The sequence below is a fragment of the Osmia lignaria genome, chromosome 6 (genome assembly GCF_051020975.1).
Source record: "Osmia lignaria lignaria isolate PbOS001 chromosome 6, iyOsmLign1, whole genome shotgun sequence".
NCBI classification, from domain to species: Eukaryota; Metazoa; Arthropoda; class Insecta; order Hymenoptera; family Megachilidae; genus Osmia; species Osmia lignaria.
Window position 1 is genome coordinate 10894553 of NC_135037.1, and position 24431 is coordinate 10918983.

General features: G+C 39.9%; 1 protein-coding gene and 1 long non-coding RNA gene across 10 annotated transcripts in view; one reads left to right on the forward strand and one right to left on the reverse strand.

Annotated features, from left to right (window-relative positions):
* The window catches only part of Ten-m (teneurin transmembrane protein Ten-m), a 329037-nt gene that overhangs the window by 70129 nt on the left and 234477 nt on the right, over nt 1-24431 (forward strand). For all 7 annotated transcript variants that reach the window (XM_076688653.1, XM_034331391.2, XM_034331392.2 and 4 more), the window contains exon 2: nt 21330-21414. In XM_076688653.1, the coding sequence (XP_076544768.1) occupies nt 21399-21414 (16 nt within the window). In that variant the 5' untranslated portion in view covers nt 21330-21398. The remainder of the gene's footprint in view (nt 1-21329; nt 21415-24431) is intronic.
* Nucleotides 17753-19832, reverse strand: LOC117607572 (uncharacterized). Of its 3 annotated transcripts, none has more exons than XR_004582195.2 (4): nt 19490-19832; nt 18503-18750; nt 18076-18275; nt 17753-18009 (listed from the first exon to the last, which is right to left on the reverse strand). It is a non-coding gene; the product is annotated as an uncharacterized LOC117607572 (long non-coding RNA). The 3 variants fall into 3 exon arrangements; XR_013062263.1 differs by adding an exon at nt 19004-19432 and having other exon boundaries at nt 18076-18750; XR_013062262.1 differs by having other exon boundaries at nt 18076-18750.

The window sequence follows — 24431 nt, forward strand, 5'->3', positions numbered from 1 at the left end:
GAATATTCAGGTATACATCGGCTTTCATAAAAATAATATCGGTGTAAAAGGTTCTCACGTCAGTGATTCGGTCTAGCGTGAAATGAATCGAATAGTTGGTAATTTCAACGTGCTGCCTGGAACGGATTGTTTTTTCTTCCGCTCTAGTTGGTGGAAAACGGGAAATTGCTGAAAACACTAGGATATTGTGAAACACGGTATCGAATAAAATATGACCACGTACGAAATGCTGAAATACCGAATTCACCAGACTTCACGAGCAAGAATAACATTATTCCTTTTACCTTCGCTCAATTACTTATAACACTTGCTAAGACCACGTTTCACTGTTAACGAAAATGGCGTGCAACTAAAATGATTAGAGGAATAAGTAAATTTTCTAAAAGAACGAGAAGTTCATGTACTATTAGCTATATTACTTCAATAGTTCTAATATTTGTTACTATTTGTTGCCCATCAAATTTTGCTCTAAGTGTGGCCATTTTTCTGATACCTAAAGCGTACTTTTACATTAAAATAGCGTCAAACTGAACACGCCTGTCCAGACTGAAAAGTCTACTCTAGGCAGATGGTACAAGTTCCGTTTCGAACGAGGCTCGATCTTGCGGGGTACACACGCGTGTACCCGTACAATTTTCACGAAGCAAGCGTGATTTAGTGTGGCAGGCGGCATGGCAAAGCACACTGGCTGCGGTGCAAAGGCAGGGTCCTTCAGGTTTTCTCATCGTAGGATCCCTCCGGCCAGCTTCTCATTACTCCTCGCCGATGATGGGTCTCGCGATGGCTCGCCATGGCGGCGATGCGCTCGTAATCGTACCTCCAGTCGCCAACAAAGGAATCGTTATTAAACTGTTCACGTGGACAGTTCCCGCGAGGAAGGATGGATACGTTCAATCTAATCCACAGTTTGTTCTACCATAGTCATAAAGTGTCATGAAATCATAGCAGACTTCCTATATTTCGAAATCACTCATTCGACATAGCGGAAGCTAATAGTAACACTATTATCTTCTACCCTCCACCTTCTTCGTGTCTTTCGAGGGAGTAATTTCTCCTAGCATCCCTTCGTCTCCGACGAGGAGAGACTTTTTTCTTACTCGCTACTTGTGCTTCACCTTCCGCTGCTGGCGCCAAGATTCCAGATAAGACCCGAAGAGAAATGCGACCGAGTATCTCTTCTCTTCCACGTACTTAGGTGGACGTAAACGATTTCGTGGATAAAAGATGACGCTTCAGGGAATTCCAGTTACACCGACGAAATTCGAAAGCAGACTGTAACCAGTGGTTATCCACCTTTTATAATTTCAGAGTTCGATAAAGGAAAAGATCGGTCGAATCACACGAGTGGTCCGTCACTTTATTTCCACGATTAATCCTTTCGGAGGAAAAGTTCAAAGACAGGAAGCGAAGTTTGTCGAAGCGTAGCTGTCTCTGCTGACACTTTGCGCTCCTAATGAGTCGTCTATCTCGAAAACTAGTACGTAAGACCGTTCTCCTTAATGATCGTTTATCTAAGTACTCGGACGTATGTTTCAGCAAATTGACGTGGAAGAAGGATAGGAAAGAATGCAATAATAGAAAAGAAAGACGTGTACGTCTTTCAAACGTCAAAGCAGCAGCAGCAGCAGCAATTATCCTTGGATTCTCGTTAAGATAGATATTTTATGTTAAAACCAGTCGGCAGCGCTCTCTCATTAAGGACACTTAAAAACACCTAACTATCTTTAGAGACTCGTATTTCAGCCACGATTATCGACTACCTCCAATTCAGAGCAGGGAATTATCGAAGATTCGGAAGCTTGTATTTTTCTTTCTTATTTGTGTCCTTTTTTTTTTCTTTTTTTTAAAGACCGCTGCTTAACGAGATCAGGGATGAGAAACGTAGAGTTAAGAGCGATTTTATTATTGGAGAACCCAGTTCGAATTGCTTGTTTGGCTTGGGCAGCTGAGAATTTTACGGTAATTACGGTTCCCTCGAAAATATACTGCGAGAAGAAAAAAAATTCGTTGTTAATAGGATCGAATGGCTACGAATAGCGTTCGGCTGGTCATTGGTGTAATTGGGATTCTTTCTGGGCTCGGCCAAATAGATTTTTATAATTTTTAAATTTTACTTTTAATATTCTTGAGTTTTTTAATTTCAGAATTTTTAAATTTAGGGGAAGGGGCTATATTTGGTGTATTCAAAATATTTGAATTTTATTACGTGTAATTGAGAAACATTACGTGGTCTAATTGGGAAACACGTTCCCTGTCTAATCAATGTATAAATGATTGAACGAAGAAATTTTAGATGGAAGATCAATCACTTATTATGGAATATTACATTATTTACGAACAACAGTGCAGTGTTTAATGAACTCTCATGATGGCCTATCAATTGACCTTTTATGTCGTTTTGCCTCGTAAAGCATCGATTTTCGGATAGAATATGCGAAAGCAACACGGTGTGTTGCTTTGATTGAAATTTCACAGACATCCAATTCATTTACCACTTTGTTTTTTGTTTCTATTGTTAAAATAAAATATTTTAATTGACACGGGAATAATACGCGATGCACCAAGTCCCGAATGACGAGTTAACGCTACCAAAAACCATTAATTGACGTATACGGGAAATGCTTGTTTCTCTACGCTACATGACGTTTTAAATGATTTAATATTTTGAATAATAAAAAGTTTACACTGCGTTTCGATAACAAAAAACTATGTTGCGTGCTGGTGTGTTTTGAAACATTTTTACCAATCGCTTTTCACGATAATTGTTAATAATTTGATGTGTATTGATTGGTGGAGTCTTTTTTATACGATATTTTCTCAATATGCATATCTCTGGAATTTCGACTGATTTCTGAACTATTTTTGTTAACTCGCACTGCTATCAATTAAATACGATTTGGATTTCGAAATTTTGAAACTTTTTGAAATTACAAAACACATATCGCAGGTGTAACATAACACCTTGCGTTATTAAAGACATAAACCAGCGGAAATTTGTTGTTTCTAGTAAGTAATAGATCGCGAGGAGTGTATGAACGATGTAAGAACGTGGTTACGGCGAAGCGAACCAGATTAAAACCGCATCAAAAGCGGAATGGGATATATAATTACATTAGTTCCATACTATCGGTTGAAAATAATAGGTTAGACACGCTCTGGTGTTCACCTATGCGATAATTAGGTTGTATCGGGTTCGTAAGCTGTGTTCTAAGCGGATGCGTAAACGTATTAGGTGCCTTGAAACATGTTACGTTCTAATGGCACCCTATTATCTTTCGTTATAGCTGTAAAGTGTTAGGTACAATGCCTTTTTTTCGAGTCTACTTTTCTTCCACCCATTAATCTCTCTTCTTTTATAACGATGACACAAACTGAACTTGTTAACTCGTGGCTGTCGTTCAGTTACAAAAATTGTAGAAGCTAATGATGAAATATTAATAATTTTATTATCTACTAGAGTAAATGAGCCATCTGCAAATAAATTAAAAAAAAAGTTTCATTTTAAGATGAAGGTGACGAATAGGTAAGCATTTTTTAACAGATTAGAGGCTTTATGTTATCACGAAGGGTGAAAAATATCAGAAGGAGAGAAAATTTCTTTTGGAACATTACCTTATTCAAAGGGCCCTTATAGTAGAGAGGTTTACTCGGGAGTGATTCTTCCTTTACAACCAGGATCATTGACTCAAAGGGCAGAAAAGTCAAATTGCCTATAGGACGGGAAATAGGGATCTCTTTTCTTACGACTCTCACTAAGGGTGATGCACCCTTCGTTTCCCTTCGTGGCTTCCCGTCAGGCAAGCGATTTCAAAGAGCAGTCTTCTTTAAATAATTTCATCCAGTGCAACGCGAGATTTCATTGAAAGTCGTAAATACTTTTCTCTCTTTTTATTCCCTTAAATTGATCATAACTTTTTATTCCGAAACTTAACAGTTTTGGCAATTTTAAAACCTTCAAATTTGAACTTTTCAATTTTATTTAACATCTTGAAAATTATTTTTACAAAACTTACTTCTCCTACTCTATTCAAATATGTACTCGACATAAAAGTAACAAGCAATTGTCGTGTTTTCATTTGCATACCGGAAGTATGTACAGGAAGCTTTGAACGGTTAAGAAATATGTATCCACGTTTCAAGAGGAATAAGATTGTTCACTTGGTCTGTGGAATTTTGCGAGAAACTTTCTTTTACCCAACTTCTGCCGCTTTCTAGTATCTTATATTTCCGTCGATCTTATAAGCTAACTTCTGAAACTGTGCTCAAAACGCGATTCCCGTTGCCGTTGTGTTTTTCGACGGTGTAATCAAAAGTACGCAACTTGTAAACTAGGTAACCACGCCCGCTATACTTTCAGCATTAACTTTGTCGTTACTGTTCGGCCAGGAATGATAATTCTCGTTTAAATACTGGATTCATTTTTCTCCTTTGCAATTGTAATTCCAAATGATATTATTTTTATTTTTACATCTTGAATTTTTCTTGAACGTCATCCGCCAACGCAGAAAGATAAGCGGACTCGTTTGAGACTAGTTTCCTTGAAACGGCTTGAAATTGGTATTCTCACCGACATTTGAACGTCGAGATTCGACGTTAGATTTTGGACACAGGATATTAGCGAAGCGGTAGACGCGGCGGAATTTCAGCTTGGAAACAATCTCCTCCGGCTTGTATTATCTGTTCTCTCTGTTGCACGAATTCTCCCTTGCAATCTTGTTGGCTCGAGATAAGACTAATTACCATTGTATCCAATGGAGGATAGCTCGTGTATATCCATCGTCCTTGGAAATCTTAACCCTTAATAATATCGCCGCCAGTCGACAAGCTATGCACAACAAATCGGTTAATCGCATTTAACCAACAACGTCGTGGAATTTCCTGTTCGCCAAGTGTAATTGCAACTATTTTGATAACTTCGTGTGCTTGTAGTTGCTTTAGAAAATACAACGTTATTCTAGGATATCGGACTTAAAAATTAATATTTAGGTATATTTGTATATTACAATATTTATATTTATTATCATAAATTTAAGAACATCTTCATACGCCTCGTTAGTGTTATTTTTTGTAAGTTTCGACCTCCTTTCGGAAGAGTTCGTGAATCAAAAGTTACGCCCAATCGCGCATACGCACTCGCTCATTGGTCAAAATTTGCAAACCTAACTTCACAATTCCCAAGAGTTCCGTTTTCTTGATAAAATATAAATTTTTTGAAATATCTGAAGTACACAAATCTTTGTAATTGTATGTTGGTTTTCTTTAGAGAAGAATGATTGTCTGCTTAGTAATGCAGGGGGAACTTAGCGAGGAGGTTATGAAAATTTATGATTTTTAAATGCCGGCGAACGTGCACGGGCATTAGAAGTTTTTTCCTCGTTCCGAAACTTTGCTTTGCTCTCCTTATCTCCATTTATGGTCGAGTGCCGTTCCAGAAACTGGGCTAACGCGGGTATCTCGAAGCAGACGCATCGATCTCCCGGGACGCTCATAAAGACGCGAAGCCGGAGGACGCTGCAAGGAAACAGGAGCGGAGAAAAGTAGGATACAATTCAGGAAATTGTAGTGGACACTGTCTACACAGGAAAAGTAGTTCATCCCTCATGGGAGTGACTATCCGTCAGTGTGCCACTGTTCCTTCTAACTTTTAGACACCTGATCAACGCGGAACGAGAAAAATAAACAGTTTGACAATGTTTCGCTTACATTTTTTATGAAGAAAAATTGTGGATCGCGTCCTAACAATAAGTAGGTGATCGGGTGTTCCCCTTCCAATGTGTATTACGCTTCTCACTAATCTAAAATTAAAAAATTCCAGGTTACCAAAATTCTAGCTGAATCTCAAATGCAATTTCCTTAATTCCAACGTTATTTCAAACTGAAAAATTAAAACCGTATAAATCTTGCCTTTGGCCACAATGGCGCGGTGTTTCAATGTCCCAAAGTCGGTTTAATTTATTTATACACGAAGTCGGTGTAGACGCTTGTCTTCCATCCAGACCGGTTGGTCCGACCGGTGACAAAGAGAAGCAGCGTCGGGAAAGTTGGTAACTTTATGCTCCGCTTGTTTAGATTGGGCAGGAAAGCCGTTCCTCGGTTCTCACCATTGTTGGTAATTTGGCAGCGACTTCGTTACCAAGCAGCCGGTGCCGTCAACGATTTAGCTGTAATCACGGACCTCTGGGCGAGTTTCCTCAACTCCAAATCCCAAGAACGTCCAAGGTGTTCTCGTATTGTGCTCGTATAGGCATTCGGTAAACCTCTTGGTTCGAATCTATGGGGTTGAATATTAGCGCCAGATGGTTACTTTTGCCGAACAATTCACCCTTTTCTGCATTTATTGTGCAAACTAACAGATTCATGGTTCCAGTAGCGGCTAACAATGAGTGAATTTTATTATTCACGCTTATTTATTATTATTATTGAATTTTAGAGTTAATCTATTCCGAAACTTAATTCCATTATTCAAATTTATTTATTCTTCATTAAAATTAAAACTTGACCTAACTTAACTTCCAATTATAATGACCAAGTTTGAATGAGACTAACTTAGGTTGTGCTAGGTTACGTGTTCTGTTTCTCTGTTTCTAGTAACTTATCAAGCACTAGAAACTTCCGGAAGTAATATAGAATTTCACACTGAGTTTGCGTGTACGTGTGTGTATGTCATCGGTAAAAGCAATATTCTAACCTAACCTATATCGCACGTTTACCAACTGGAGCGTGTTACTCGTTAATCAAAGCCCGCACCTCACACATTTCTACTATTTTATCAGATGTTTGCCCCATAGTTTTCAATTGTTCAACTTGATAAATCAGAATTCTCCCAATTTCTCAGCATATTCGTCATTCGTGATTAAATATTTTATAACATTATTATATAGCCCGCTGCCATCTTAATTAAGTATCTTCGACGTGGGTTGAAATTACCCAAGGAGAAAAAGGAATTCAAGCGTAGCCTGAGCGGTTGTTATAAATAATCGAGCGTTCTTAATTTCACGATCACCAGGTGCGTGGAAGCACGTTGTAACGAGTAAAAACTTATGAGCCATGAAAAAAGAGGGAGGAGGGTAGATGTACCGTCGGTACCTTACAAGCTATCTAGCAGCCGTTTAGCCAACTTCCTCCCTACAGTACTGTCCAATAACTTGGTGATAGCATGGCACGTGACGAGTTCCAACGAACGAGTGAACTGTTTATACGCTTCCAATAACCGCAGAACAGTTGCCAAGTGTCACACCAGTCGATTTCCACGCTCCTTTCACTCGGCCAACTTACTTTCCGTACTTGCCAATCTCGTGTAGGGGGATGGTTTCCAATGTAATCCCAATTTCGAAATTCTTCGTCGAATTCCGAAGGGTAGCACAGCTGGCTTCCTTAATAAGGAGGAACTGAATAGACTAACGAGGCTAGAAAAGGCTCCATTGAGTTCTTTATATTCTGCATAGTTCAGTTATCTATATATTACTGCAAAGTATTGTCAAATGTCTAAATCTATTTTTATCAAGAAATTAAAATAACTTTTGTTCACTAAATTTATTTCCCCTATTTGCATCTTTAGGAAGTCACCTTTATACCATAAATCTCTTGTTTTATATATCCCCTTTCATAAAAATCAAGATTTATAAGATTTGATGATTTTTGCAGTTCCAAAAAATTGCTTTCAACATTTGTTTGTACCTCTGCCACGGAATAGATATTTTTTCTTATTTTTATGAACAGAATATACCCTCATGGTTCTCCGCGAGACACACTATGACGTTGCACAGCAAAAGTTACCGGCTTAGCGTCACCACTTGACAAATTACGTTCTTCCTTCTCTTTCAGCATGACGCTGAAGCCATATTCAAAAGCAACGACGTTCTTTCGCCCTTGTATTTCGACCAGCTGAAACAACGAACCAACGTCGCTTGTCATTGTTCGACTCGACGTTGGTTAGACCGTCGTAATTAATAAGAATAAAAGTAGACGAGGCAAGGTGGATCGAATGATTTTGATTAATCGTCCCGTATAGCATTGATGAATTATCTCAGCTTGAAATCTCAAAGCTTTATTTTGATCTCGATTAATGCACAATCCTTCCGATTCTTTCGTTGTATAAATTCCGCGACTGGGTTAACGTAGATAAATTGAACGAGTGATAACAGAACGTCGAGTCTTTAAAAGCAAATAGACACTTTGTGGTATTTACTACTTCATCCATAAAACTTTGTATTTTTGTTCTCAAAAATGAAAAGAATTCTTCATGTATGTTATGTAGTTTTTCGAAACAAAAGAAAATTATCTTTGTTTCAACGTGGAACCGAATGATACCTCTCCTTTGCAAGACAATTTTTCTCACGATGACAACCCCATAAGGTTGTCACCTTGCATGCATTTCAGTTTCCAGTCTCACAGCCAGTGCATATTGGACCGAGACAAAATTCGTAGAACGCATGTAAGATTAATCGCGACGTACGAAACAGTCTGCTGCTCGCGAATGCAAACACGTGTTGCCCATTCCGAGTCTCTACTTGGGTGGTTTTGGGACCATTGAAATGCTCGATTAACATCAAAATCACGATCCTTGCTCGTGATTGAGTTTTTAATGTCTCCTTGTATATATTTTAATCTGGGGAGACTTTTAAGTGAAACTTGGACTTAAAAAATGAAATTCGATATAATAGTACAATTTTATTACTAGAATTTCTTTCTGGTGTAAACCAAGAAGTTTGAGAAGTTTGCAGCTTGAAAATATTATGTCTAGAATTTTCTAATCTTTGAATTTAGAATTCCAGTTTCACTTATGAAGTAGAATAAAATGAACATTGCCCGACAATCTTCATCAATATAAATCATTTGTCCAAATGCATAGTTACGTAGACTAAGGCTGACGTGCACGAATAATGAAAATAAATTGTGAATTTCACATTAAGCGTCAGGTTTAATGTTAACTGTACAGCGAACAGGAGATTCAATCAGTACGGGCAATATTTTCACCTCCTCTTCTATGGTATCTGGTTGTACATGCAATGCCTTTAACAGTACAATATGCTCATGTTAGTGGTGTTTTAGATCGTACGGAAGAGGAACATAAATTTTTCCTTCTGGTTCATTCATCATGAATATGTGCGAAAGGTAATGCGAACGTTAAGGAAAATTCCAAGTCGAGTGAACTCGCGAAGCTGAAGAATGTACAACTCCATTTGTAGTCGTTATTAAAATGGGCTATTACACTAATCTTACGATTCATTTAATATACCATTCGCGTACCTAGCTAGGGACCAAGGTGGCCTCTTAAATATTTGGATAACCCCCTTATCGTTTTAAAATTTGCAAACTCTAAGATTGTATAATCTTAAAATTCCAGAATTTTTTGGTTCTCCGGAATTCTGGAATTCCAAAATTCTTGAAATTTTTAAATTCCAAAATTTCAAAATTCTAAAACTCCGAAACTAAAAAATTCCGGAATTCTACAGACCTGCCTGTTTCTACTGAAAAGAATAATTGGCAACGGTAGTAAATTCTTCCGCATTCTAGGGAATGTAGTTCCGTTTCTATTCCACTTGTGGCAGGCATACACATACCGTAGGTTACCTTGGATGACCGGATGCATTATCACCCTGTTCGGACAACGTGTAAGTGTAATTAACACGCCGCCGCTCATAACGAGGGCGATGTTACGCAGTCACACTAACGAGAGCAAATTAGCTCGTTTGTGCCAGTTTAGCTTCGTCTCCTTGCTCGGACGTGCCGCCATCTTTGTGCTGTTCCCCTCTGCTACCGCTATTTGCGGTCAAGAATGCAAATTTGGTCGTTTCCTCCTCTCCTCTCTACACTACAGTGAACACGAATTTCTGTCGTGGTCTTCGTTGACGAATTCACTGGACCAGAGGTGGTTTATGTGGCGTCGTAGATTTCAAAATTCATGGTCAACATTCTACCACCGACCCTTTGACGATCCCATTTAGAGCAAAACACTGACATTATCTTTTTCTTATATTAATTATGCACGTTTCTTTATTTTTCTTTTTAGAAGGATAAATTCTGAAATGTGCCATATTTTTGCCACTGACTGTAGCGTCAATAAGATTTGAGTATACATGATTTTTGTATGTATCAGATATATGGCTCTTCTTTTTTATTTGGTCGACGGAGGAAGCTGTTCGAGTTGGTCGTAAAATAGACTCGTTCCGATAACAGACGTTTCAACGGTATCGGAGCAGACATACCCGGAATACCCCTGGAGATTTACATGAAATTGAACTATTGCAGTTTCTTTGAGACGGTGATAAGTACATTTTATCCGAGTCAAACGATTCCTTCAACGGGGCACAATGTTTCTTATTCTGGCACTTGTGAAACTCGATATAAAATACGAGTTTGCAATTTGAATTGCAAAATCAATTGTAATTTTTCAATTACAATTTATTTATTATCCATTAGAGACCAACTTTTTCGAGAAAGAAAACAAGCTCGTAAAACGACGTAGAAAGCGAAGAAAGGTGAATTACACGGTCGCAAAATCGCGATATTGACACTGGTTGGTAGTTCCTTGTTCTTACGTCAGTGGATAAATTCTCGTCGACGCTTTATCTCATGGTGGTAGTGACGGCATTGCAGCTTGTGCGTCTCAACCCCCATAGCGCTCGTCGGAGTTCTACGGTCGTCGTGCAGCCAAGCGGCGAGGGATTTACTTGTATTTTATTCAGCCACTTTATTCCGGGAGTTGTCACAGTTTTACATTTCCATCGGCTGCAGACAGCAGCTGGCGCATCGCATGCTATTTCTATATACGTATACACCGTGCTACATTTCACTCTGATACGTATATCTCATCAGCGACTCCTCCTTTCTTCGACGTACCTGTTAATCGCCTCGTGCCGGATATTATTCGAGAGAAAATTTATCTCGATCGAAGCGTTTCTAGTATTTTCTCTCGCCGCAGTATAACAGAGTGGTCTTGTGCAAGGGCAATGAAAACGAAGTATCTGCGCGTGTAATCGTAAAGCAGAGCGACCGTGTATGCCTCGCACGCACTCTGTAACTGTTCGAAAGAAAGATTGAAACGGCCAGCGATTCGTGTTACGTTGGAAATTGGACCGGTAAAAGGCGGTGTCTTAAGTGCTAAGTAAAGCGCAACGCATTTGAAATTGCTTTGCCAGCCACGATATTGCATTCGTTTCGCACGAAGCAAGAAAGCACTTCGTGGAAGACGATGTTGCCGACGTTTTCTTTGCTTCAGACATTGTCTTACGTTTCTTAAGTGCGATGCTCTTTAACCTTACGATTGTTCCTTGTCCGTTAGCTGGAAACGATTGAACGATCGAGCGTCGTTAATTCCTCAATTATCCGTTGGTCGAATCGAATCGCCGTTTATTAATTAAAGACCGCGATAGGTGCATCAGCGGGAGCCTAACCTCGAGTAACGACACGTATTTTCCGACGAAATTGGGCTGACGTGCCGTATGGAGTGCGCATTGGGAATCGGGAGTCATTCGATTTCGACCACCGACCAACGATTGCTTCGTAATGCCGACTGCGTGTAATACAATGCTCCACCGGCATCGTCATGGGACTCGATCCGAGCGATGCTGACTATTATGCGCGGATAGGGGAACCGCATAAACGAGTTACATCGTTACCGAACGGGCCAATTGTAATATTTATCGGCTACAGTGCGACCTGTTACAGGGTATGGTGATAATAGAGTAGCGCAGGGTAATACGATTGGGACGGCATTGCTTGAAATATTGAATTGAGTAAAAAAAAATTGTCGCATTTTTGTGAAAGTAGGTCATTATCTAAAGTATGAAATATTATTCGAATAACAGAATTTTATATTTAAACCCATCTTTTCAATTATTTTAATTCAGCTCTAAAATCAGTATCGTCAAAGAGTTCGATAACCACGAGGAAGAATAATCACGGGAATGTTTCCCGTCTCCATCAAGCTGGCTAATTATAATATTTATCCAGTGTACGTTTAACCTCGGCAGCATCTTGCTAATTATACAAGCAGGGTCATCAGAGCCGAGCTAATATGCTGGTACATGGTGGTCCAGTAAAATAGTAGATCGGTGTATTCAGCTTGACGCACGCTGCACATTCATGCATCTACCTGCACTCGGGATATACACAGCGATGTACGAGTGCATACTGCAGCTTGCACTCGATCGTTTAATATTTCAGGGGCCGCTGCAAGCACCGTCACCGCTTTTCCCGACACACAAACGATCCTCCCTGTTCCCGATTCCCGTGAGCTTATTGAAATTGCGGCAGACACGTTCCAAATGCCCGACGTTTCTTTTCTGACCCAACGAATAATACATTCGGTCCCGACAAAACATTTGCCTGTTTCTTTAACACTTTGACAGCCGCGCATTTCGTGGTGTCTGACAAGGACGCTCTTCAACGCGCTTTCTGGCAATTTTAATTACCTATGCATTGACAAAATTTATCGCACAGAAATTTATTTAAAATTTTTGTACAATAAAAATTGTTCGTCGGGATTTTTGTAACTAGGCAATTATAAAATTTGGGAAATTCTGAAATTTTTGAATTCAAAAATCCTGAAAGTTTCCATTTTAGGAGGAAGAAAGTTCCATCCTGCTCCCTCCTTAATTACGTCAATGTTAATGCTTGAAAACGAAGGAATGAAATTTAGCATGAACGAAGCAGTTTCTAAACGAGATGCTGGCCGATGTACAATTTGCATTCAACGCGCGAAGCGACGCGACCTCTCAGTTTCTCGAGCAAAAGCTTTTTGCGTGGCCGCTTTTTAAGCTCGGCTATCTTTGAGACCCTTCACGCACAAGCCACGCAAGACTAAATTCGAATAGCATTATTCGACGGGACAAAGTTAACGAGACATTTAATTGTGAGGCTGTTAGCAAACGCGGCTGACATGCCGTACGCGTTTACCTCTTTTGCCAGCATCTCAAACGGAAAAGTGATGACCCCGCGCGAAACACACGCGGCCTCGTTAAAAGTGTAATAAATGACGGTGACACAGAGTACAGCGGCAACGTGTGCCATATTGCGCTTCCAAACCCCATGGGTACCTGCTTCGAGCAATAAATATCGCTCGTTGAAATTGCTGTCCCGTGGAATTCCTTTGCCTGGACAAACACCGAACCCCGTTCTCCACGAAGAAATATTCCGCTCGAAGATTAAAGAAAATGAAAATACAGGCAATTAAGTGTTTGCTAAAGCTTTGAATTCATTCGTCGAAGTTTCAACGAAAACCGTCTCGTCAGATGAACCAGAGTAGTTTTAATTTATAAATGCATCTACCTTGCGGATGAAAGTTATGCGAAATAAACATCAACCCTATCTCGCCCGATTTTTCCCCTCTCCGAGCCGAAGCTCGACTTACCCACCAATCTCCCTATCCGCATTAGTTTTTTCTGTTTTCCAGTTTCGCTTACGATCGAAGCGCATATTTGTCACGAGCTTTCGTGAAAACGTTTCCATTCATTGAAAGTCATAGACGCGATCCCGGCGTAACGAGCAGTTTCTGGGTCAGCAACCGGAACGAGTTTGCGTAACTTTCTGAATAATGAAATATCCAGCATCGATTATCGGGCAAAGTTGACGCATCGCCAATTGTCCGGCTAATGTATACTGCACAGAAGCGAGTAACACCGCGCTGTATCCAGCGAAGAAGGAATTATTTATGACGGAACAGAGTTACGATGACAGACGGTAGAAACTATGCATGAAAGCTAGCCTTTCTCTCCTACTTTTTTATGCGTGATTTACTGGAAGCTTTAGCAACATATTCGATGGCCAATTTTTCAATTCAGATATGAATATTATATAGAGTGACTCCAGAGATTTTTATGTTTTTTATAGATAGAAATACAGTATGCATGATGTTCATATTGAGACCGATTTTTGGCAGTTATTTAAGCAATCAATTTAGTTGCCCGTAGGGCAGCCGAATGCTCGCGTGCACAAGAGTGCGCTACGGGCAATTTCGTGTGCACGACTGAAATAATTTATTTATTTCGAAATTTTTTAAACGAAATTATTCGTTCTTTGAGAGCTAGAATAGGTTTTGTTGTTAATTAAGAAAATATTGTACAGAACGCGTTTGAATTGTACGTAATTGTTTGCATTGAGAGAAGAACAATAGACGCAAAGTCTTTTCATACTTACACGGTACGTAGGTAACTTATTCGAAGGGAAAAGTTAAATACTACACGGTTAGATTCTTTAAGGTAAAACTTAAACTAAAGTCGCTGCTCTGTTTCATGAATATTCCAAGTAGTCGCTTATACTAGACTTGTTCTCGTTCCAAGAAAAACCATCGTCGATTCCATTGTCGCAAAGATTAAAAAAAATAAAACTTACCCGCCAGAGAAGTTACGAGGGGGTATTAAAATTTTCTTGCACGGAAACAGGTAATGAAGAAAATAACAAGAAAGGGAAAAATATAAGGTTCGTTCGCAACCTAATAAAAGTTCGTCATCAAACTTGTTAAGGATCAAGAATCCGAGGAAAAAGAAGAATATTTATGCTGGTTGTGTTTTAAATATAATAAACCTAAGAAACGTTGGTATTGTAATTCTTTGGGAAACGTGTTGGTGTACCATGGGTCACTGACCCAAGACAATCGTTCGTCATGGCGGTGAAATTTAATCGCAAGACGTTCGTACGATTAAACGTGGTTGGGGGCAGGCGAGACCTGTGGGACAAAAAGCAGGGGGGATCGGGTCAACGAAATAGGACGGGACAGTACGTAAGAGTATATACATCGGAAGACAGAAGGATGAGTGGAGACACGGACGAAGGGTAGATCAGCAGGGCCCCCAGATTTCCCCAGCGATTGTCTCACAAAGTCTCGCGGAGTCTCGTCAGGCCATTCATCGGCGACGTGCCGAGACTTAAAGTCTCGGAGGTTCGGTCTGTCGTCTGCCTCGACCTCAAAGAAACAGACCAGGCTTATTCAGTTTCGCGAGCTGATCCCGTCTTCGTCTTCGTCTTCTCCCTTCTATTACAATCGACTCTCGTCTGCCTTCTTACTCGTCCCTTTATTTTTTCACGGCAGGCTTGCCAACTGGCCGATAACGGTGATTGAAAAAAGACCCCTGCCAAAATTCCATTTTTCAAGTTGGGGACGTACGAAAGCGCTCCAACTACGGATGGCGTCATAAGACGTCATCGCGTTCGAAACTAGAGAAAGCTGCATTTCACGCACTTTACATGTAAATTTTCATTCGTTGTTGCAGAGAAAAATAAAAGAAAGAAAAAAGAATGCATAGGGAATCGCGCAGAGTCACGGCCAAACGATTTATGGATGGACGTTACTTTCTATGAAAACTTTCGCAATCTCGTTCAGGTGTGCGGTATAGGTTAGGTAGGATCGGGTAATATCAAGTTACCTCGTTAAATTGGAAGGGCTCGCTAGCTTGCTTCCTTCTACTCAGAAATTATTCCTTGACTTGCATTATCGAAAATGCTTGCGCGAAACACCCATTAACACCAAATTCAGTACCCTTGAAGCGACGGATAATACGAATTAATTTTTAATTATTCTGTGCTGCAAATCGTACATTACAAATGTAAACTTGAGTGATAATGCTGCGTATTATCCCTGGGAATGCTTGCGCGGAAACAAATCCGTGAAAAAGTTGTATCTCAACAAGGTCATTTATTATTTACGGTTGCAGAAATATCCTGGAAATTCTTTCTCTCGTTGCTTGCTCAATTATTTCCGAGCGTTCGCGTCTACACGCGTAGGTTACCGAGTGATGGATGACTCGGTGAGAAAGCCTCTCTTCAGGTTGCCACCATCCGCGGTGGTTGGTCCTTGTTCAACCGAGCCCCAGCACCCTGTTGTATCCTTGCGTGACTCTCCCTTGCCATGGGAGATGCCGCTTGAATAATTACCCCCACGGTGTACTAAACTCCAGTCTGGCTACGTGAAATCCGAGCAGTGAATTCGCCAGACCGCGGGTGCGGTACTTTAAGGGCTAGAGCCCGGTGCAGGTGCTTTAAGGTCGAGCTTCTAATTAATACGTCGGCTACGACGGGTTTTGGTCAGGTTCTCAGCAAATTTTGCTGCGTTAATACAAAGCAGACCTTTGCCGGCCAAGCTTCAACAATCAAAGGATGGAAGAATTCGTTGGTCAAGTAAGCGTTGCGGTGTTCTCTACATTTATACCGTAATTCGAGCCTCATTGTTCGCATTTTCGATAGAAAATATCAAAAGTGCCTTGATGCGAGAGAATCAGAGAAATTTCAGTCGGCACAGATGTGAAATCGCATGAAAAATTAGCTGCCCCGCTCGCCGGGTAAAGAGACAAATGCTGACTGCATTTACTTCGCTCACGAATCGTCGCAACAATTTTTATTAGTCTACTGCCGGGTCATTAGTATTCCCGACGATACGGGACAAACGATGGGGGTGTCTCGAGGCGGGGGTGGGTGGACGAGTAAAGCAACGAGGGTTGGCGAAGTCGTTGCATTGGCGTTTCAACGCGCCACGCTGTTCCAATTTATAAAGCTACCTACGAAATTAAGAAGCTGTAAATCTGCGATCCCGAATTAGTATTCCGCCTGACGAGCAGCCGCGTCTCCGTGCTGCTGGAAATCGCCGCTTCGACGCGGACCAACAGCCATTCCAGCAGCCTCCTACAGCTGCCGCCTTCGTCGGATAAAACCGGGCCATTCTTATTGCGAACAGAGCCGACTAGAATATACGAGGCGATAGAAAGCTCAGGATATGGGAACCAGGAGGCGAATGAATTTAAAAATGAATCAGCGAAGGCAACGTCGGAATACGGGAAAATTAGTAGATATAAAATTTCAATTGTTTTAAAGTTATGACAAAAAAAGTAAAAATCAGTGAAATATATTGATGGTCATTGTCGTGGAACCCCGTGGCAGAGTGGCGTTGCTTGAAAGTGAAATATCTTGGAAAAGGTCTTACAGTCTTGAAGTATTATAAACTTTTCTCGAGTTAAACCTATCTCGTGAAAAAAACAGTGCGATGAATATATTATCTAAATAAACTTTTGTTCCACAATAAAATATGCAAAATACGAAACTTGTGTTATTTGAAATAGGTCAGAGGAAAGAAACGAGGAAACAGAGGGAATCTATTTGAAATTCTTCAAGCGTAGTCATAAATATCTGAGGTTGAATTTATTAGGAACATCATGTGACGGTCTATAAATTAAGGTCGACGTTTATGCGTCAGAAAGCAATTGTAATTTAAAATGCAATTGCAAATTATGAAAAAAAAAAAAATACGGTATTGTTATAGAAAAAAAATTATCTATAAAGATATCTGTAAATTAGGTAACCGTATTGGTAACATCAACTAAAAGTGACGGTGATTGAAGCTCGATGAAACACAAACATCAGAGTACATCAAATAAGGACTCATCATCCACTTTGCTTTTACTACAAATGTTCCCAGTTACCAGCATCCGACATGATTCCCTAATTAATCGTAATTATTAATCGCACGCTGTTGGCATTACAAACTACACCATTTATTGACTTCAGTACCGAATCGATTGATCCAATAATGTACCTCTGTTGGATACGTGTCCTACCGATAGTTAATTGAACGATAATTCCGATTTCATCAAACGACTGGATATTAATTTTCCCTAGATGGGAAATTTCGTTTGTTAAGAACATCAGATAACAACGCATGATTAATTTTCTCATTGTTGTTCGAAATGAAATAATTGCAAGTCTAATTTCCACTAAAATAATTGTTTTCTATCATTCATTTATTTTGTTTTTCGTTCTCTATGGTTTTATTAACTTATTTGGTTTGTGAAAAAATGGTAACATAGTGGGTGGATTTTAATCTAGAAAATTTTATTACAATTCTGACTGTTTTTAAGACGCATTCCCTTTAAAATCATAACGTTAAATTATCCCGCAATAGCTTTGCACAAGAATACGTAGCTACAAATGAATAAACAATGTACTTCCACAACGCAGTTCCATCGCTCTAACTGGTTCTACAGAAGTAACTTCAGTTCTCCGGTTACCCACATCGTTCCACTATTAACCCAAATGAACGTAAACGAGAATAAAGACATTACGGGCGCATATACGTACATTATATACCTCAAAATGATTGAATATGCGTCCGAGTGAATTAGTGGTCACGTTGAATTAAATATAAGATGCCTTGAGGTGGTCGGATCTTGGACGGTAGTCGCTATTAATGTCACCAACCCCAACCATGGGGTCATGGATATCTTTGGAGGGGTGCATTCTTAATCAGGTGTGCCTTTCGTTACAGTTGTACCAGACAGAGCTTTATCCTGTGACAGACCCCGGTTATTTTCAAAAATCTATCCCCAATGAAGATAATTATTTCTGAGATCAGCATTTGGTGATTTGATAATTCGGAAATTTGGGTATTTTGGGAATTTGGGAATTTGGAAATTTGGAAAATTTAAAAACTTGCAAAAGTGAAAATTTGGGATTATCGTTAGATGGATAAACGAGAATCGAATATAATTTATGTATACGAAATTGAATATCTGACTTTTTTCTCTCTCTTCCATTTTAATTTACGATGGAATAGTATTATTTCGCAGGTATTCCACGATCCTTCGAGCTGCTTCTTAAGAATTTTTCATCCGTTCGGCTCTCGAACGGAGCCGCTCCTCTCCGCTTCCTCAATATCTCTTTCCATTAGGATCGCTAATCGTTTTATCATCTCAAGATTAATGGGATCAACGGAGCGCTTTTAATTTCTGTCGTCAAGAACCCACCGCTTACGTCAGCTCCTTCCTAGGCAGAGGGAAATGAAATTCTCGTTTCATATTCGAGATTGGAGATTCTTTTTCTGCGGATCTAAGAAAACCGCTTATCTCGCAGCTAAATATATGTATATTGAAATATAAGGAAACGTAAGCATATCAAAGATGAACGACTCAGGGATATCTGGAAATATTAAATGAACTAAATGTTTATAATTATTGAGAGTAGGACACAGTTTACGCTTATTGAAAAGCTCAGAGTTTTATACGTATAGTATGTGTACCGAAAAGGGCGAAGAACCATCATCGGTTCACGAGACGGCCTTTAAACTCTCCCTCGTTTCTTTCGCTCATGAGAAAGTCCTGCTGTACTTTTCCTCCTTTGCTGCTCTTTTTGCCGTCGGATACGACGCATTTTCGGACTTGGACGGGAAACTTTCCCGCGAAACTTTCGACACTCTTTGCGTTTCACCGGCTACGGAAGACACGGGACCATGAAAGGAAACGTACGTCCCTTTGACGAACGATCGGCGATGGGCGTGTAATTTTCTGTGAAAGTTTGATCTCGAACCAGCGGGGGATGGATAGAAGTTTAGAGGCCGGCGAAATGGTGTAGGATGTAATTGGAAAGTTCATTAAATTTCTGGAGATAAACTCGTGGTGAACAATCGAGTGCATTGCTACAAAGAATTCTAACCCAACCTGGTTGAAGTCTGAAAATATTTAACAAGGATTTGCAACAACTGAAACGTTTAAAAAACGCAACTTACAAGATCGATTCTTTAATTTTCATCTCGGTAGTCCGATAGTCCAAAGATGATCTTGATTCTTAAAATTCCCGATGCATGTCCTCGAGGCCGATATTGGAAAAACCTATCGATGCCTTCTCATCTACTCGTTGGCATTCAATAGAACCGAACGAAATATTCGGACGCAATTTCTTTATGATAATTCAATTTTTCTCCTCGGCCATCTTCAGGTTCGCGAGGCCAGCAGGGTCCATCGACTCGCCAACGTTCAAGCTTTTACATACCTCGCGTACCGACCTTCAACCTTTTATCCTGCAAATGTCCAGACCATATTGCCCGGCGAACAAGCTGCTGTTGGCCTAAAGAATCCTATCCGCCTTTCGTGAATTCATTTTGAATGCTCCCCACCTATACTGCTTCCCTTGGGACCCGTTTCCCTTTATCGATGCTTCATGGAAATTGATCGATTCCAGCCTCGGGCTGTACCTACCAGGATATTTCTTGTACGAGGTCGTTCCAGTTAGCCCTATAACTATTCGATTTTTGTTAGAAGAAAAAATGGCCAACAATTCATTTTTCATAATTCAGAAGTATTGTTAATTGAAATTGGAATTGTTGAAATACATTTTCCCAACTTTATGACTAAATTTCACGATACTAGTACCACGTTTCGATGCGCATATCGATATATCGCTTAATTTTAACGACGCTACGAACATACATATATAATGTAAACCCAATACCTTGGAACATGCATGCTGGTAAACGCCATACGATATCCGATCCTTGATGCTGACATCAAATCCCCGACACCACCATTATACGTTCATTTCAGGTTAATACTTGGCTAATGTTGCTACATCGACCTAACGATCAACACTGTTGGACGTTAAAGTTGAGGATGCTTCCATTGTCCTTCTATCTCATATTACATGTACAATTAGTGAATAAATTACACTGTTTAATAAATTTCAACGACATATATCTTATGGAAATCGATTTAATTATGAAAAAAATTCATATTTATTAAATTGCAACAAATTTCGTGATTTCGTGATGTGATTTTATTTATCAGCTGTTGCTTAGCCTATATTGTTCTGTACGAAGTACCAATACCAATTGGAAAATCGAAGTATCCACGAGGGTGGTTACGCAGACCCGTTAAATCTCCTTAGTGGTGGCAATATACGAGAAGGATTTATTGGCTAACCCAGGCTAATACCACCGCAAATTACGTGTTCATCTGGCGAGCTAATTAGCAACTTATGAAACGAATTGGAACGCTACCTCTAACAACCGTATAGATGTATAGTGTTAACCAATAAAAAGGGATTTATAATTTTAAAGGAGAAAATTAAAAAGTTAAATTAAATAAAATAGAATTTTATTTATTTGTTCTAAATATCCAATAAGAGTAATACTTGGAAAATTCTTCAAAAATTTGGTATCGAAAGCCATTGTTTACTGACTCATTCAGATTGCTAAGATAATCGACGTCTGTTTGGCGACATTTGTCTTCGTCCGAAGAAGAATGACACATAGAAGGACAATTAGAAGAAAGTGGACAAAGTTGTCTTAGCAAATACCACTTAAGAAAATACAATCGGGTGAGGCGGTAATCGAAGAATGCATTTGTGCCATGGCAGGAAAATGGACCAAATAATCGGATAAAGTCTGCCCTTCTAAGGCAGCGAGGATATAATGGGGAAGTTTGGGAAGCAGTAAAATAAGAGGAAAAAGGGAGAGTGCTGTATGGATGCGACTCGAAATGGATTATATAGGATATAGATACGAAGTAGCCACGTTTGTGAAACAGAAATGATCGAAGGTGTTGCTAATGAAGTAAATGAATTGATTTCAGGTGGTGACGTGTATTCGTGTGATCGTGACTCCGAGCCGGAGTAATCATCGAGGTACATGAAAGAAGGACATGAACTACTCTCAAGGTAAGCAACTAAATTTCGATTTCGGAATTCGACCAGTTTACAAGTTCCATTGAATTTCGAGAGAACGCAGTGTTGATACTCGGTCTGTGTACATACACCTACACACGCGTCAGTCAGACGACGCGATGCGACGCGACGCGACGCGACGCTACGCTACGCTACGCGACGTGCACATGGAAAATTCGTCGAAGGTTTGTCGTCGTCCGATCTCTAGCTAGAAGCTCGAAGCCAAGCACCGAGCGGTCTGAAACTGTTCGGAAATTCACTCAACTAATCAAATACCGCTAAAACCGCTAAACAAGTTAGGTTAGCAATCTACGTGCTCCGAATGGCAACTTCGAACTGCTCTGCGGCTGCGAAGCGCGAAAACGCTCGCGACTGCTTCCGCAATCCGCATTGCTACCTTCGTCGTCCCTCCAACGATGCCAATCCCTTAACGAGTTCCATGTTAACGCGGACCATTCCTATCGTACCTTAACCTTTCCTTACATAACTTATTTTACAGTCATAACCGCTATTATATTAGTTTCTGAAACCCATTATACATCAAATTCTCAAATTTACTAATTTATAAATTTCCAAGTTTGGGAATTTTGAAACTTGAAGAAATTTCTAATTTTTTTAAATTTTCAAATTGTGGAACTGCCTATCCATCAGTGTCTCCTTTAACTATCAGAGATCACACAGAGAGGTGTTTCTAAGCACACGTATCCACAAAGGGGAATTTTAACTAGAACCTGCATTTGCATTCGACGATTCTTTCACGCAGTTATATGCATTTCTAACATTGACTTAATTTGCATCCCTAACCTTCTACGTTTAAAATGACCAACTAAGAAAAAAAAGAAAAGCGATGTGAATCGGTATAGACAGCCGGTTGTGCATTTGCATGTGAATGTCCATAAAGGCGAGTGTGCATTAGTAGGTGGCTGTTCGTTCAGGACAGGTATGGAAAGATAAGGTCGCTTGTCAAATATGAGAACAATTAGGGGGACGGAAAAGGGTCACGGGAAAACATCTTGACGGGCTAACCACACGTGTCTTTCCAACCCCTTGGGGACAAAGTGACCCCTGGCTGTTCGAACGTACGACCTAAAACGTGATGCTCGTACAATTAAAAACTCGTTCGGTTTACATAGATGCTCTCAGGAGAGTTTTTGTTGCCGTACATAGGAAGGGTCGCTACGGGTCTTTTACATAATGGCTTTTCCAGCAAAATTAAATTCTTTGGGAACCATGCGAACCATGGACGCGATGATCATCAGCAGAAAATAGTTTTACGGATATTTCTCCCAGCCATTTCACGAGTGTTGGAAACACAACGTTAAACGTGTCATTTATATAATATTTATAGGAAAATATTGATAAAATTTCGCCAGCATAAGTAAAAGAAAATTTCAAAGAATATTATCACACATTTATATAATTTTACAAAGAATTGTTATTTCATTGGATAGAAGTAAGAATAAACGTGCAGTGTTGATACTGCGTGATCAATAATACATCCGATTTGGAATATTGGATTGGACAGGTTCTATCCAGGACCCTTCCATAGTAACCCTGCGATCAAAACTTCCTTTAGGAGGGTATAAAAGGAAATTCAGAAAAAGTGGGCAACACGCCAACGTTTCGAATAGAAGGCAAATAATGAATTTAGTCTCTTTTAAAGAGGTTATTGACGGAATCCATTGCTGTTCCTAAACGCATGGTCGATCGTGCGAGTGAGCCAGAACCACCCTTCTACTTTTCATCCCCTCTTCCTCTCCATAACGTAATTACGAAACTCGTCCTCGACCGTGCCAAAGGGGTTGTTTCTTTGTCAATTTTTTCCCTCTTGCCGTTCTCTGTGAAACCGATGTTTACCCGGATGACCACTTCCGCCATAAATCCCGATTGCGAAGTTCACGCAATCCTTGAAAATTCCGATGACGTTTAATTATAAATTTTTTACTCGATCGTCTTTGGAAAAACAAATTATTTAATTTGAAAGTGAAGTATGATATTGAATGCATTAAAGGTAGCATTTGTGAGCATAGTAATGTTTCAAGGCAGGGACTTTCAACCCCTTTCATATATCAACCCCTTCTCAAAATTGGATTTAATTCCGCAACCCCTTTCTATATTGATGACAAGCAAGAATGAGGTACAAACACACTTTCTGTTAAAATTCGGTGAATAATTTTAGACTAGCTAAAATTGATTAATGTAAATTTGTCCCCCAAATTATAAAATTCACGAGTCTAAGGGAGTAAATCTACGCCTACTCGTTTCCTGACGAAACTTACATTCCTCCAAATTGCAGAGATTCGGAGCAACAAGATCGGAATAAATTGTAAAAAAATGTCGATGCAGGAGCGGATATGCATTTGTAAATACCGTGTACACCGCTGACCTCTCGGTGACGATCCCTTCGTTACCGGCGCGGTTGTCATTGTTCCGTAGCTGTAATTGAATTCCCAAGGCAGCCGCTGGCAACCAATCCTCATCCTCTCGGCATCAGCAATCCGAGAGCAGCGTCGATTCCACGTTGAAACTCTACGAGATCCTGATTTACCCCATTCAGCCGGGAATAATGCGATATCCCGACCCCGAAAGCCACGTCGAACCTCGCTTCGAACAGGGTCATCTTAGCTGAGGGTGGTTACTCGTGATCTCTAAATGTCCGTTCGCTCCGTCGCTTTTCCGGATGCTTGCTCGCACGTGATTTCCATCTTGAAAAGCAAACGCAAAATCACAGATGTTTTACGAGATACTAAATGGATCTGATAAAGCAAAAACCGTGGTTTCTTTAACGCGGATTAATTAGAACGTGACATGGATATACACGGACAGATGCATTTTCTTCTGCGGTTTCCTCGCTTCAAAATGTCATACGGACACGGACTTTGGAATTATAATTAGGTACGGAGAGATTCCGGGAGTGGAAGGGTTTCTAATTAAATTTGTATTATTCTTAATTGCTTTTAGCCAATCTTATGAACGTGATGTGGTTGAATTAACTTTTACTAAAAATCTAT